Genomic DNA, 14633 nt, shown 5'->3' on the forward strand with positions numbered 1-14633 from the left:
CTGTTGTTACTCTGACCTGGGTAGCACTCAGGTATGGTGTGTTCACTGACAGGAAAAACATTGTTTTTTTTTGTTTTGTTTTTTTTTTAAGTTTCCAACTTGCTTCTCACTGGTCATGAGAAATCAAAAGAACAACAAAAATAACTAGTCAGATTGTGGCAATCAGCTTTTTTTTTTTTTTTTACGCAGGTTGGACCTTCTCAGACAGTAATTTACAACACACTCTCCGAAATAAATATCTTAAGTTATTTAGATTTTTGCCAGCAACAAAACCTTAAAACCACAGAAAGTACGTGTTATGTATTTCTACTTCAGTACTTGAACTTTTTATGCAAAGTGTCTGAAGTATTTCTGTCCTTGTGCCAGCATTGCAGCGCCTCAAGGAAGGAAGGAGCATGTCGGGGCTCCTGTTTGCTATCCACAGGAGTATCCTCTTGTTAAAACTTGACTATGACCGCTTGTCAGACACTGTACCCCCTACCTGCCTAATGAGGAAGCCACTGTACCAGCTGGGACCGGAGATTTTTTTTTTTTTCCCCTCCATCCTCTCAGTGAACACAAAGAACAGAGCACATAGCATGACATCCTGTCACAATGTTGCAGCAGGCCTTTGGGTGCTCTATGGGCATCTTTGTTTGTGCTCCATCTTCTGAACTTGTGTTGGTGTTTGCTTCAATTTAGTTTCACAGTTGCCAGCTGTTTGTCTGTGTATGCACACACACTTGGCCCCTCCGCTGGTGGGTCCTTACAGAGGGTCTCGGCATATAGCGCAGGACAGAGCAACTTGGTTTCTCTTTTTTTTTTTTTTTTTCTGTTGCTGCAGGTTTTTTTGATGTGTTATTGTGGAAGGAAACAAAGGCCCAGGCGGCGTCTTTGAGGGGCACAAGTTCCTTTTCTCTTTGTCTCCCCACAGCTCAGTCCAGACCAGTTGACAGCCGCGGTGAGGCTCCAGCGGTGCAGCACTAAAGTTTAAAGCAAGAGAGGTGGATGGGGGGGGGATAAAGCGCCCTCATCATGGACTATTCTCTAAGGCTATAAGGCGCCTGTGCTCTCCTACAGATTGAAATCAGGACAGCTAGAATCTCAAGGGGTCTTGAGGATTTCTGATGATGCGCACGAGCTGTTCTGCCTAGAGTAGGCAAAGGCTGTTGAGATGTCTCCAGAAATGAATGTGGCGATGATTGTTCGAGGTACGTTTCAGAGACTGTGTGACGAGTAATGGCGCATTGAAGCGAAATTGGGTTGCGCGTGAGACGTGACGGCTTTTATCCACGTGAAAGCTCTGTTTGTTCCAGCAGATGGCATCTCCATGAGTTGGCGTGATGGTGTTGATATTATTTTGCACCTGCTAAAGTCTGACATTTAGCCATCGAGCCTTTCGAGACGTTCATAATGACGGTGCTAGGGAGTGATTGCTGATGAACCATTCAGCTTGGGTGGTGGTTATCCCCTTCCATTCTTAAAAACGAAAAACAGATATAATTTTTTTTTTTGTACTTTGTTACTGCCTTAAGTATGATCTTAAGTTTTTAAATTACAGCGAGAATTATCTCAACAAACTTCTCAGAAAGAGGTTTGTTTTAGCTTCGTGCAAGAGCTGGTTTGACTTTTTGAAGTGAATTTTATGGATTGGCAAAAAAAAAAAAAAACAACTTGTTTTTATTTTCAATCTTTTTGTTTAGCTGTACAATTTAAAAAATATGGTAAATTTAAAAAATCTGATTTCTCTTTTTTTTGTTATAACATTTTTAAGTGTGAAGCACTTTACATTTTTTCGCTTCCTTAAATTACAAAAAATTATTTCAAAAACAATATTAGCACAATCCGTTAAATTATTTGAATATAATTGGATTATAATTTATGCTGAACATTTACAAGATTCAGCAAAAAGTCATATTATTCAAGTTATTAATGGCTATTTTTGTGTTAACTCCAACATTAAAATAAGACGCTTCATTTTATTATTCATTCTTTAAAATACCTCATAAATTTATTCTAATTATTTTTACAAATTTTATGAGCAAATAAAGGCGATGCAATTTGCTTTGAAATGTTTTTAATGATTGTACTATAACAGAGCATCTTTTAATGCCACTAAATTAAATGTTCTTATTTGTTTAATTACATTTTCCTGTGAACAAAATATATTCTTGTGTTTTGGATAAGTGCAGGATGATTACATCGGGAATTAAAGCAGTAATAGAAATAAAATAACATATTTACCCAGCTTTGAGAAGGATGCTGTTTGCGTATGCTGTGCAAAGACCAACGTACAACATGGAGCTGTTAAGTTTTTATCAAGGTCATAAATAATTTTCTAAACATACAGGCTTTCAAGCAGATTTAGACGATGACAGTGCACCTGTAATTGTCAAATATTTAATTACGCTGATTTTTACATCACTCCAGTTCTGCTCTGTTTTGGAGAAGCCATTTTTGAGACCCGTCCGTTGCTTTAGAAAAGCTTTTTACTGAGAATGAGCTTCTTTGTTTGCAATATTCTAAACTGTGCCTTGCACTGTGTGGTCTTACTCTGCCTTTTCTTTTTCTTTGAAATAAAAATTTTCTTTGTATCAAAGGCTTTTGCTTGAGGAAGCCTATTTTGATCCAACCATCTCAGCCTCTCATCCTCCTTTAAAAGGTCACTCAGCTTCTTTTTGAATTCTTCCTTAAATTTACCTTTCAAAGCTAAAACATCAAAAAAATGTTTCTGATACTGTAAGTTTCTATTTATTCTAATCAAGAAGATTATTGTTGATGATGATGATAAAAAAATAATACAATTGGTAATAATTATGCATGTAAATATTCAATACTATTTTTTCCACAATATTTTAACAAAACAAGAATTTCTAAAAAAAAATGTACGTTTATTTATTTCTTGAAAATGTTGAATGTGAAGAACATATCACGTCAGTCATCCAAAGAGAAAAACTGTAATTTTATTTATTAGATTTGTCAAATTTCGTTGCCCAAACATTGACCAGAAGGCAGAAAAATATTCTTAAATCAACAATTTTATACTTATTTTTTTTCGTTGCCAATTTACAAATAAAAAATATTGTCATATTTAAAAATAATAATTTTGTTGATTTTCAAAACAAAAGTACACACCCTTTTAACAATCTAAAGACAGCCATTATGGTAGAATTTGTACATTGGCTTATTGATCAGGGAGGCTGGTTTGTTCTGTGTAATTAAGCTGCGAGTTCTGCTGATTGATTGCTTAAAGTTTTTAAAAGAGAAGTAAAAGGTCAGAACGAACACATCAGCATCCGTTTAAGAAGCTAAACGTTGAATGTTCTCCTTCTGGACAAGCCAATAGAGGTAATTATGTGTTTACTTGTTAAAAGGCAGGATCTCTTTTGGAAAGAAAGACAACAAGGGGAACTAGAACTGTTTTAAATGGATCTTTTTCCTTATATTTCTCTGGTGAAATAAAATGTTTGGTGTAACGGATAATTCTCCTAAAAAAATAAATGTACAAAAGGAAGAGAATTTCTGTTTTTCTTGCCAAAGTAATATTTTGTTGTTTTTTTTTAACAAAATGTTAAAAAATATATATTTAAAAAAATGATACAAAGCATATTTTTTTATTTTTAAAAAGTAATTGTATTACTTTGGAAAAAATATTGAGTGGAAATAGTGGAAATACCTAATAGAAATTAACAAAATATATTTTATGTAAGGCCACATTTCAATTTAGTTAATACTTCAATACTTTTTTGCTTTTAAAAAAAAAAAAAAAAAGTAAAAACATGGAATAGAAGTAGTTTATGTTCCCAAAACTGCATTACAGAAATCTAGTAGCAGATTTATCTCATTTAATTCTTTACTTTTTGAGCAGAGAGTTGCCTAAATTCATACACAGTTTAAAAAAAAAAAAGAAAAATCGAAAACTTAAGGCACCGCTTCGTGAATGGTGGGGTTTTGTGTAGCACAAAATGGTGGAACTACAGATGTGCGTGCAAAACCCCCAAAATGGCTCCCAGTTCAGCAACCAATCGCATGCCGAGTCGTACTCTCGCTGCCGCCAATCAGTTGTTCGGTAACCGACTCACGGCGGCGTTTGGTCGGGAGGCCGAGTGCAAGCTGATAGGCTAGTTGAGATCCCACCTGAAGACCTCATTGGCCGCAGAGCACAGACATGTTTGAGTAGAGTTACTAGGCTGAACAGCAGAGTTGGTGCAGCGTTCATGCCCCCACCGCGGCGTGTCGGCCAATCATGAAAAGATAGCGCAGGGTGGCGGTGTTACCGTGAGGCGCTCGGGGGGCAGGACAATGTTCTACGACATGGCATCAGTGTTTGCCTTGTGTGTCACCCTCAAGAATTGCACTGTAGCACACAATACCCCAATGAGGGTGCTCGCTCACTTGGAATCGTACCACTATGTTATCCATCTGGTGTGACTGAGTCTTGCAGAGCTTTACAGTTCTCAAAGATTTTCTCCGGAGAGTATTGAGATGTTTCAACGCTGCCTTGGTTCCATTGAGCATGGCTTTCCTTCTCCACACTTCTGTGTGCCCATCTCCAAAAACGGGGACGCCATGTGCAGTTTCATGGTCCTCGGTGGCGACGAGTTGTTCTGGGGGGTGCTCTGCTAATGCACCCCCATGAAGCCATAATTAGCTTTTCCATCACGCTTTCAGGTGTGTGTGTGTGTGCGCAGCTCCGAGGGAGGTGCCTATTGTCTGTTGACAAGTGGAGTTCTCCATCTCTCCCGCTTACTTTCCCCCTTTCTTGGGGTGAACTTGTGGTATGAGGTGTGGCTGATTAGAGGTGAGAGCCATAGCGCTGCCTGGAAATCCTCTAATGCAGACTCCGAACTGCCGTGCTTTCATTATTCAGACTCCATGTCCACAAAGTAATCAGAAATCTGACCAACTGACAGTGGCAAGTGGAAAGTAGAGAGAGAGAGAGAGAGAGAGACTGATGAAAGACGAGGCAGCCCTTTGTGTTTTTGTGCGGATGTCTATGGCTTACATGAACCATGGAGCCGTGCAACCAATCAGAGTACAGGAGATGTACTGTCAAAAACAGCAGCACTCATTATTCTCTGCCTCAATTAGTATTCAGCATGTTTAATAACCAGGTCATTTTCTTTTAGGTCAGTCATTCCTTGATGCAATAACTCTGGAATAGAGGCGTGTTTGTTCTTCTTTTCTTTTCCCCCTGTTCGAAGCACGTATCTGAATCGCACCTTATTTGTCATGTGTCTTTACGCTGTATAATTTCAGCCGCTGAGGTAATTCATAGCTGAGCTGCGCGTGTCAGGCGGGGAGCATAGAAGGAGCTAAATGAGCAGATATTCTAGTCGAACAGAAAGGTGAGTGTCGTTCCAGGTTAATTAAATCCTAGCTCTCAGTCTGGGACGAACACAGACCTCTGTCAGGATGATGACAACAAGAAATCCGTTTTGGTCATCGGCACAATCGGATCGGTCAGTTTCTGGCGTTTTTGAACCTGCTTAAATCACGCATTTGTTCATAAACATCACCTTCCTCGTAGCACATGACATTACTGACAGCTGACTCACCATGGCAGTCATGCAGATGAGGTTGCTATTGTTCAGATTGGCACATTTAAGCTAGTTCTGTGAAGGTAGTACGCAGTTTAGCTTTAGGGAAAGGATTTGCCACCTTTTTTTTGTTTTTATCTGAATTATTCCTTATCTCACATGGTTCTGCTCGCTCTCTCCTGGATGGTGTGCCTTTTTTTTTTTTTTTTCCACGCAGGCTCTGCTTTCTGTGCCTCACAGTCTGTAGCCTCAGCGAACCGCTCTGCTAATGCCGCAGCGTTTGTCTGGAAGGCGCCTCCTTCCATAATCACGATGTTCCACGTCCCCGTTCATCTGTATTTAGCAATCGAAGTCTCTCAGAGCTCTGTTTTTAGTGGCAGTCTCAATAGGAGATTAACAAAGCGTCGGCGTCGGATCTCCCTCCCAGAGCTGTAGGATAAGTTGCCAGTCTCCCGCTGATTTTCACTCTCAGCATCCCCTCATGGTGCCTCATTAAGATGCAGACAAACAAGCGCCCCCGACCCAACGCTACAGTAAGGCCAGGCTTAGCATGGCGCTGCTTCGCCACATTTCTCTGTGTGCCGTGGCCTTCAGCGGCACATTGCTTCTGGCTCCACGCATGTTCTCTCAGAATGTGCTGTCCTTGTTCCCCTCCCCCCACGACTTTATTTATTTGTTTATTTATTTATTTATTTATTTTTTATTTCCAGTGGAGGATAAGTGTGTGCGTGGATGGGTGTTTTTTTTTCCATTGAAAGCGTGAGAGGAGAGGATGGTGGGATTAGCGGATAACATGTGAAGGTCAACTCTGTGCTGAGTACGGCTTAAGTGAGAGGCCAAAGATTTTGATTTCATTTTGAATAATGCATTGACAGTGTCTCTGTTTTCAGTCCTCTGGTATTTTAGATCCTCTCTAATCTTGATATTAGGTGCGTGACCAAGATCCTTTACTCTTGGTGCTGCTTGTTTACTACAAGTTTAACAATCTCGCTGAATATAAAAAAAAAAAAAACTGTCTTTTTGAATACTGATGTACATTGTCTTCCAAAAGTGTTCATACTGCTTGAACTTTTTCATATTTTATCAAGGTACAACCGCAAACTACAATGTGTTTTTTGAGGGATTTTATATGAGAGGCTGATACGACGTGGTGCGTGGTTGTGAAGCGGAAGGAATTTTCTTTGTATTTAGTTTTACAACGGAAAATCAGGAAGTGTGGCAAGCATTTCTATCCGTCCTGCCAGAGTCAACTCTTTATAGATCCACCTTTTGCTGCAGTTGCAGCTGCAAGACTTTTAGGGTCCGTCTCTTCCAACTTTGCACTTCCTGTGTAAAGACTGAACTCTTGGTTTTCATAACGTGGCGTTTTGAATACGGACAATAAAAGCCTGAATTGTATTCTCACATGACCACATGCTTTGTGGCAGACTGCACATTGCCACCCTTACGTAACGGCCAGATTTGTGGCATGCGCGACTAATCGTCCTGCTAAAAGATTATTGAGGCAAGTGGTTGCTCTAGATTTAATTTAAGATTATTAGAGTATAGAGAGCTGAACTCAAATGATCCCCACAGAACAAAAATGTCCTTTTACTTCACGAATGTGAGCTACCATGTCGTCCGACATAAAATCACAATAAAACACATAGAGGTTTGTGGTTGTAATCTGACAAAATGCGATAAGGTTCAAGCAGTCTGAAGGCTTTTGTAACACTAGTTTTTCCTTTCATTCATTGTTCTGCCAAACACTAGCCTTTTCTGAGTAATTTCTTTCCACCCTAAACAGTTTAATATATGATTTATTTTTTGACATGCACATCTCTATGCTTCCTTCTTTCCGTTCATATTTGCAGAAATGCTTGACCCAATCTGTACCTATGACTTTTCTGCTATGCGAATAAGCTAAGCCTGGTCATAAATGTGTTCTGCAGTCTGCACCTTTGTTTTCTTGCCATGCTGTCCATGCACTTATCTTTGTGTATGCATGTATGTATGAAAAAAAAAAAAAAGACGGTGAAATTCTCAACCTCACTATGGCACTGTTTGTTTCTTTTTCTTCTTCTACAGAGATGTTGAAGGAGTTGAACCAACAGCGCAGAACAAAAGAGTTTACAGACCTGAAAATTATTGTTGAAGGCAAAGAGTTTGAAGTCCACCAAAATGTTCTAGCTTCCTGCAGCTTGTATTTCAAGGACCTGGTGAAAAGGTTTGCCTTCGCTCCCCCCTCCCTCCTTCCTCCCCCCTCCCTCTTCCGCTCTCCCACCAGCTCTTGATCCAGCCTGTTCTTTTCATAGGGCGCATTTGTGTTGCTTTTTTTCCCTTCCCCTCTCTCTCTTGCAGGTGTGTGAAGACTTTGGTTCCTAGCACAGGGCCAGCAGCCATTCCTTCCTCCACCCACTCAAATGAATGTATCCCAAACCGGAGAAAAAGGTCAACATTCGTCATTACCTTTTCCTCCCCATGTAGGGCGATTTTAACCACATTTCCATTTTAATGAGCAGTAAAAATGTTCCATGACTGGGGATGTTTTTTTTCTTTCTTTTTTTTTTGAAACTCACCGAAGGGCCATAACAAAAGAATCATACATTGCACACATTAGGTGGTAATTTGCCAAAGCCCCACTGTCCTCTGCAGGCAGAGGGACTTTTTATTTATTTATTTATTTTTTTCCTGTCACCAGAGCTTCAGTGTTTTGTTTGTTGCTAATTCTCTGAGTTTTTTCTTTGATTACCAGCCTTTTCATATGCTAATACATCTGGGTTAGTGAGTTTAAGAAAGGAATTTCAGAAGCATTGACAAAGAACAAAACAGAAACACGGCTTTCACAGGTCCTCCCCACCTTTCACCGACGCATTCAAATGAGTTAAATTCAAGTATTCCCCAAGTATTCTGTCCTTTGTTGCTCCATATCCTTTTGTCTTCACTGGCTGTTTTGTGAATACAAGTACCTGCGTGTCAGTCCCATGCATGACTGTGTGTCCTTATTTTTGTGCTCTCCATGTTTTCCAGCAAGGTAATGCCATAAATCCCTAATGTCGTCATCTTTACTTCAGATCCCTGCAGGTGCTTTCGGCTTGATTGGACCCAAACTTGCTTTGCCACTTTTATGTTTATGTAGTGTGATTTTTTTTTTTTTTTTTTGCTAGGAAGGAATTGCTTAGCACGAGGACAAAGGAAAGCCAAAAGATGTACGCTCTAGCGATAGCGGCGTTGCCGTAGGGAAGTCTCCTACTTTGCCTCGTAGTCACAGTGTCACGACGTTGAGCTCATCAGAGGACAGAGTGCTGCTTATCAGCTGCGGCGGCCTCCTGGCTTGCCACAGATACACTTGTTCCTCCTGAACAGGGATGGAGGGGGAGCGGGTGGAGGGCGGAGGGTTCGAGAGCCAGAACCGAGGTGGAGAAAGGCGAAGAGGCACGTTCTTATGAGGACCGCTCATCTCAATGACAGCCGCTAACGCCATGAATAAAACACAGATGGCCGGTTTTGCTTTGACCTTGACTCTAGCGCACCTGTTTTCTTAGGCACCTGAAGTGATTTTTGATAAAATAGACGCCTACCCCCTTCACCCCCACCCTTCTTGTGAGCCTGTCCATCACGTTGTCTCAGCCGCAACTCTTATCTGGGAAGAAGCCCAGATCATTTATGTGCAAAGATAGAGCCTCAGCACAGCAAAAGCCCCCAGAGGAGGAGGGTTGAATTGTATCGCGCTCATCTTCATGCCTGCTGCGTCCTTCATTGTCTGGTTCCCCTTGTTTCATCGAACTCTTCAAGAGAGAAAATCGTCATCAGTTAGTTAAATATTAGTGAAACTAGTCTGATTTGGAGCTTCATCATTTAACTTCCCACTGCTAAATCTTGAATGCCACAAAAAATTTCAGGACCTCTGAGATGTTACATAAAATATGATGTAATCTTACATCGATTCTTATAGCTTGGTAAAAGTTTGGATTGCTCAGTAACTGGTCAGGGCCACTGATGCTAACAGCATTATGCTAACATTTAGCTGGGGCTAACGTAAAGAAAATGGGAAGGCAGCACAAAAACAGACTTTGCACAGACGAATAACAGCTTATCTTGGCCGTAACTGACCAGAGGCTCGTCTGCCTCTGAGTTACGACCTCCCATGTGCCGCCCGGGTCACTTTTTGAGCCTGGCTCGAATTATGCTTATGCTCCACGTGGCTCACTACTGTCCACATCTTTATGAGGTCAAATACCAAAAATAGGAAGAGAGGTGCTTTCATCTTCTAATATACTCTGTACTCCACCCCTCCTCAGCCAGCTTGTTCAGAAGGCATTTACTGCCGGTCAGAACCCCCGTCAGCTCATAAAACACTCCGGCGTTACGAGAGTGTACGGTATCTGCTTAGGCCTGGATGTGTGTGCGTGTGTGTGCGTGTGCGTGCGTGTGTGTGTGCGTGTGTGCGTGTGTGTGTGTGTGTGTGTGTGTACGGTAAACAACAGGTGTGCTCAGGTGTCTTTATGTGTGGATGTGTTCACAAAAAAAGATGTACTAATGCAAAATTTGGGTGGGCAGTATTAGTCAGAGCAGAAGAGGTGTTATTTTTGCAAAATAAGGAAAAACACATCTACATTTATTTTTGTGGCCTACCCACACACACACACACACACAAACAGCAATCCAGTGGCTTTGAAGAGATATCAAAGCTCAGGCAAAATAGTTTACAGGCTTTTATTGGATTTTAAAATGAAAATCTGAAACAACAAATTAGCATTTGTTGGGGAGGCTCCACAAAGTTTGCACTCGACGTCATATGCTGCACCCGCAGGACGTAATGTCGTTCCCAAATGTACAGACACTAGCACCCTCACCCCTTCCTAAAAACCTATTACCTTACCGTTAAAAGGGCCAACACACGCAGCGCGGAGACAGATCATCGCTGGTAATTCCATTTTTACCCCTCGGGATTTTCCAATAAGTGTGCTTGCAGGCGTTTAATTTATGGCGACTGCATTGTCACACCACAGTAATGTGAAAAGCTCCGAGATCTTTGAGTAGTCCCGACACGTGCTTTGTCTGCCGTTTGCCCCCGCCCCCTCCTCAACCATTTTTCCATCTGTGTCGGCCCGTGAGTTTTTGTGCGCCTGTGAGTCAGACGGCGTTATGACCGTGAGATGTGCAGGGAGCTGTTTTAATGCCCATTACAGTGCCCTGTGTGAATACTACTATCCTACATGCTTTGTTCAGCCCTCTGCTGCACATTTCAGCCTGGGGGAGAGGGGGGGGCTCATAACGGTGCTACCCAAACACTGTTCTGTTGCGTTGTTGTGGCTAATATTTAAAGGGTCCAGTTTCCCAAATTACCAAACCTAATTATGCATCAACAGCACACAGTGTGGTGAATTTATTTGCGTGGTTATTAGTTTATTACTTAATCCTAACAAGGCGATTATATTAAGTTCAGCAGGTTCTTCGGTTCAGGGAGAGGGATAGATGTACTGTGTATCAATCCATCAAACTTTATTTATGTAGCACTTTAACAACATACTGACAACTGGGCCAAGTACTTTACAGATTAAAAACGACACACACACACACGCACACACACGCACACACACACACACACACATACCCCCACAGCACCCAAACCAACTCTCTGAAAATCCTAAATGCCACGGACAGAAATATGCTCCTGGACATATACAGAATGGAAACCCAACAATAACGCATGCTTCATATGTTTCAACATTAATTCAGAAGCATTGTAAAAAAACTCTCACATAGGGTTAAAGGGGCAGAGCTGCTGGGAAGGTAACACTATCATTACTGCAGGAGAAAACGCTGAAATTAAAACATTAAACATAAAATACAGATAATGAAAAGTAAAACCTTTAACGGTAAAGAATGAAGCCATTCTCTTAGAAATGCAGTTTACTACATAAACATTCTGAATAGGAAAAATAAAGTAAATTCTTACAAAAAGATGCCCTAATGTCAACGGGTTTATATGCGAATGCTGGTTCAAATAAGACAGTAAAAGGCAGATGGTGTTCAACAACTTAGTTGGAAATTATTTATATGGATTTTATCTAAAATAGCAGCTGCAGCCACTGCTTTATGCGGCTTGTTGCAGGAAGCATCAAGCTGCTACAAAGCTTGTTGCTTCACGCAACTTGTTTAAACCATGTAGATTTGTATTTTATTAACAAATTAAGCAGAGCAGAGAAGAGAACACAACTTTGTTATTCTGATGCTAATCATACTCTTTAATGCAGAAGCAATTAAAAAGTAGGTTTTAATGCCAGCCAATTTACTAGTACCAGAACTTGAGTTTGTGTTTGGGGGAAACGCAAAGACCCGACGCCAAACAAGCACTAGCATCCGATTTGATATGTATACATGTTTTTAAAAAATGTTTGATTTTAATGCCGTTTATTAAGCTGCAGATTCACTTTAAAACGGCACACCTTATACAGACAGACGTTTACTTATAAAATTGTGAACATGCACCATCTGGTATTCTGCAGTAACACGTCTGTACAATAAGTTGGACTCTGCGAAATTAGTCGGTAGACGTAAAATAAATGGGTAAAACCACCTTTTTCATTTATGTGTCTCAGTATCCACGTAACCCAGTGGCTGTCCCTAGATGAGCTTGTGCTTTGCATAAACAAAACATATGGTCAGTGAGACCCAATTATACAAAATAAACATTCTGGTTTCTCAACCAATTTGCCCACCTGGAGCCGAATGATGACCCTAATGACTTTTAAACATTAAACTAACCTGTCACGTCACATATACTGCAGGTGGTAGAACAGAGCCTTAGAGATGACACACAGTAAACACTTTTTATTTCAACTTTGATCAATAAAAGCCATGTTAAGAATAGTGTATTGGAGGCCCCACAAAATTCTACTAAGGTTTTAACGTTTCATGTAGCTCAACAATCTCTCGCAGAGGTTTTGCGTCAGCATTTTCCGAATGTTTTGTTCGAAAGTAGCACCAATCATGGAGATATTACTGGGCAGACTATTGAGCTGGAATAATTTTTTTTTTTTCTTTTACCCACAAATATGATTTCACAAGCCACAGTTAGATGATGAAACCCTCCTGGCAGTAATCCTCACACCCGCCCAACTGAAGCTTTTCTCAGAATCACGATAATAGAAAGGAGTCGGGGAAATGATCAAATCGGAAGTTCTCCTCAATGACGTTCAATTGAGATCATATCCAACAGTGATTTTACTTTTTTTTATGCCAAAATAGACTTCCTCAAAGTTACCCTTTTTAGGTCAAGTAAAGTTTTGGGCAGGTCTGTCAATCCGATGTCCACATCGCTCCCCCATCCTATCGGTGTTGATGGCTCAGTGTTCACACTCGGCTGGATGGTTGGCGCTTTTAACCTCTCCACCCGTCGCCCTGTCCTCTTCGTCCTGTAGAGGGTCCGCTTGTTTCTGCGCCTGTTCAAGAGCAACTGACTGTAGATCAAATACCATAAACTCAGTGCAGGAAAACGGTAATAAAGGGGAAGGAGAGAAAAAAATAACCCAGAATCCCAACACTGATAAACCTTTTGTTATATCCATTAATACAACCCGTATCTGATTTATGTTGTGACAGAAATTAAATGCGAGCCATTTTTAGTCCAGCCGGTCTTCGCTTTGCATCCTCTATTTTAGCATATCTCTGTAGTGCACGTTCTCACCCCATGAAAAATGGTCTGGTTAGAGCCAACTAGATGCATTTCTTCCCACCCCCCACCTCCCGTAAACTGGCTTTTTTTTTTAGGCTCTGAGATGAATAAGGAAGTGCGTGGGTGTGTTTGTAATGTTGACAGGCTTGCAGGTTTCCCTACAAAAAATGTCCTTCTTGAATAAGTGCTGCGTTCCTCACAAACAGATTTCTCTACCTGAGTGTGGCAATCTTCCTCGCCGCTCGCCCTATCTATCCTCCCTCTGTCTCTCCTGTCCTCGCCGCCTCCTTCTTTCAATATTTAAATCCGCGTCTGCAATCAAACGCAGCATAAATATCCACCTCTTTTGGAGAGCTCCGGAAAAGTCATTTCCATAACATAAGTGCTTAGACAAAACAAACTGCCACTTGAGCCGGTTTCCCATTGCACTAATTGACCAAGATGATGAGCATGCTCTTCTTTTATTTTTAGCTCCCCTCTCCTCTTCCTACCTTTTCTTCTTCCCACCTCCCTCCATCACTTTAACCCTGACACACACTCCCCCCTTTCCCTTTTTTTTTTTCTTTTCTGTCTTGCTACCTGCCCCCCCACTGCAGGGCTTTGAGAGGAAAAAGGGCAATAACGCTGTGTGGCTTTTTGCTTTGCAGGAGGAAAAACTGTGTAACCACTTTGGTTTTTTCAGCCAATGTCCATCCAGAGACAAACGCGGTCGTCTTTCGTTTTTTTTTTTTTCTATTTTGGATGACCTTCTCCATTCTCACTTCCCGAGTGCGCCTCATAAATGACGACTAACGCCTCAGTTCATACACCACAGGCTACTGATGATTATTGCAGCGGGGACAATGGCTCTGTTGAGGTGTGATGGCGTGTTTATCCGGGGTGGGCGGGGACATCTCTTATTTAAAAGACCAGGGTACAGTCATGGAACACACCTAAATTTTCCCCTCAGAAGGATGGCTGCTGGCTGCCTGTGGAAGGACCGTCTCGCCCTGCCTCCCTTTTCCTTTTTTGCCTCCTCGTCATCAACTGCATCAACCCTCCTCTGCTTCCCATCTCTAGCCTTCAACTCCAACCATTGTCGTGTCTGTGTCGTGTCTGTTCTTTTTCTTTTTTTTTCTTTTTTTTTACTTTTTCTTGTTTTGGCCGTCTTCGTCTCACTAAACGCTGTCGCCACTTTCTAATTTATTCCTTCAAAAAAAAGAAATACAAGAGGGAAACAGACACCTGTGAACGCACGCGCTCGCAGGGAGACAGACAACACATAATCATTGCGCCGGCATGACTGGCAGGAGCAAACTGCCTCCATCCATCTTAATGCAGGCTACTTTTTATATTGTTGATGTCCGTATCCGCAGGGAGCGAGACATGGTAGAGGGGGCATGCAGTCTGCGGTGCTTTGATTCCATTTATTTTGCCCTTGAGTGGATTATTGTTTCACATGGGACATTAAACAT

The 14633-nt window shown here is 41.4% G+C and overlaps 1 protein-coding gene across 8 annotated transcripts in view; it reads left to right on the top strand.

Annotated features, from left to right (window-relative positions):
• Window positions 1-14633, top strand: part of klhl29 (kelch like family member 29) — a 273850-nt gene that overhangs the window by 158552 nt on the left and 100665 nt on the right. For all 8 annotated transcript variants that reach the window (XM_017302254.2, XM_008398295.3, XM_017302252.2 and 5 more), the window contains one exon: window positions 7587-7725. In XM_017302254.2, the coding sequence (XP_017157743.1) occupies window positions 7587-7725 (139 nt within the window). The remainder of the gene's footprint in view (window positions 1-7586; window positions 7726-14633) is intronic.

Source organism: Poecilia reticulata, chromosome 21 (genome assembly GCF_904066995.2).
Source record: "Poecilia reticulata chromosome 21, P_reticulata-male-v2, whole genome shotgun sequence".
Lineage (NCBI taxonomy): Eukaryota > Metazoa > Chordata > Actinopteri > Cyprinodontiformes > Poeciliidae > Poecilia > Poecilia reticulata.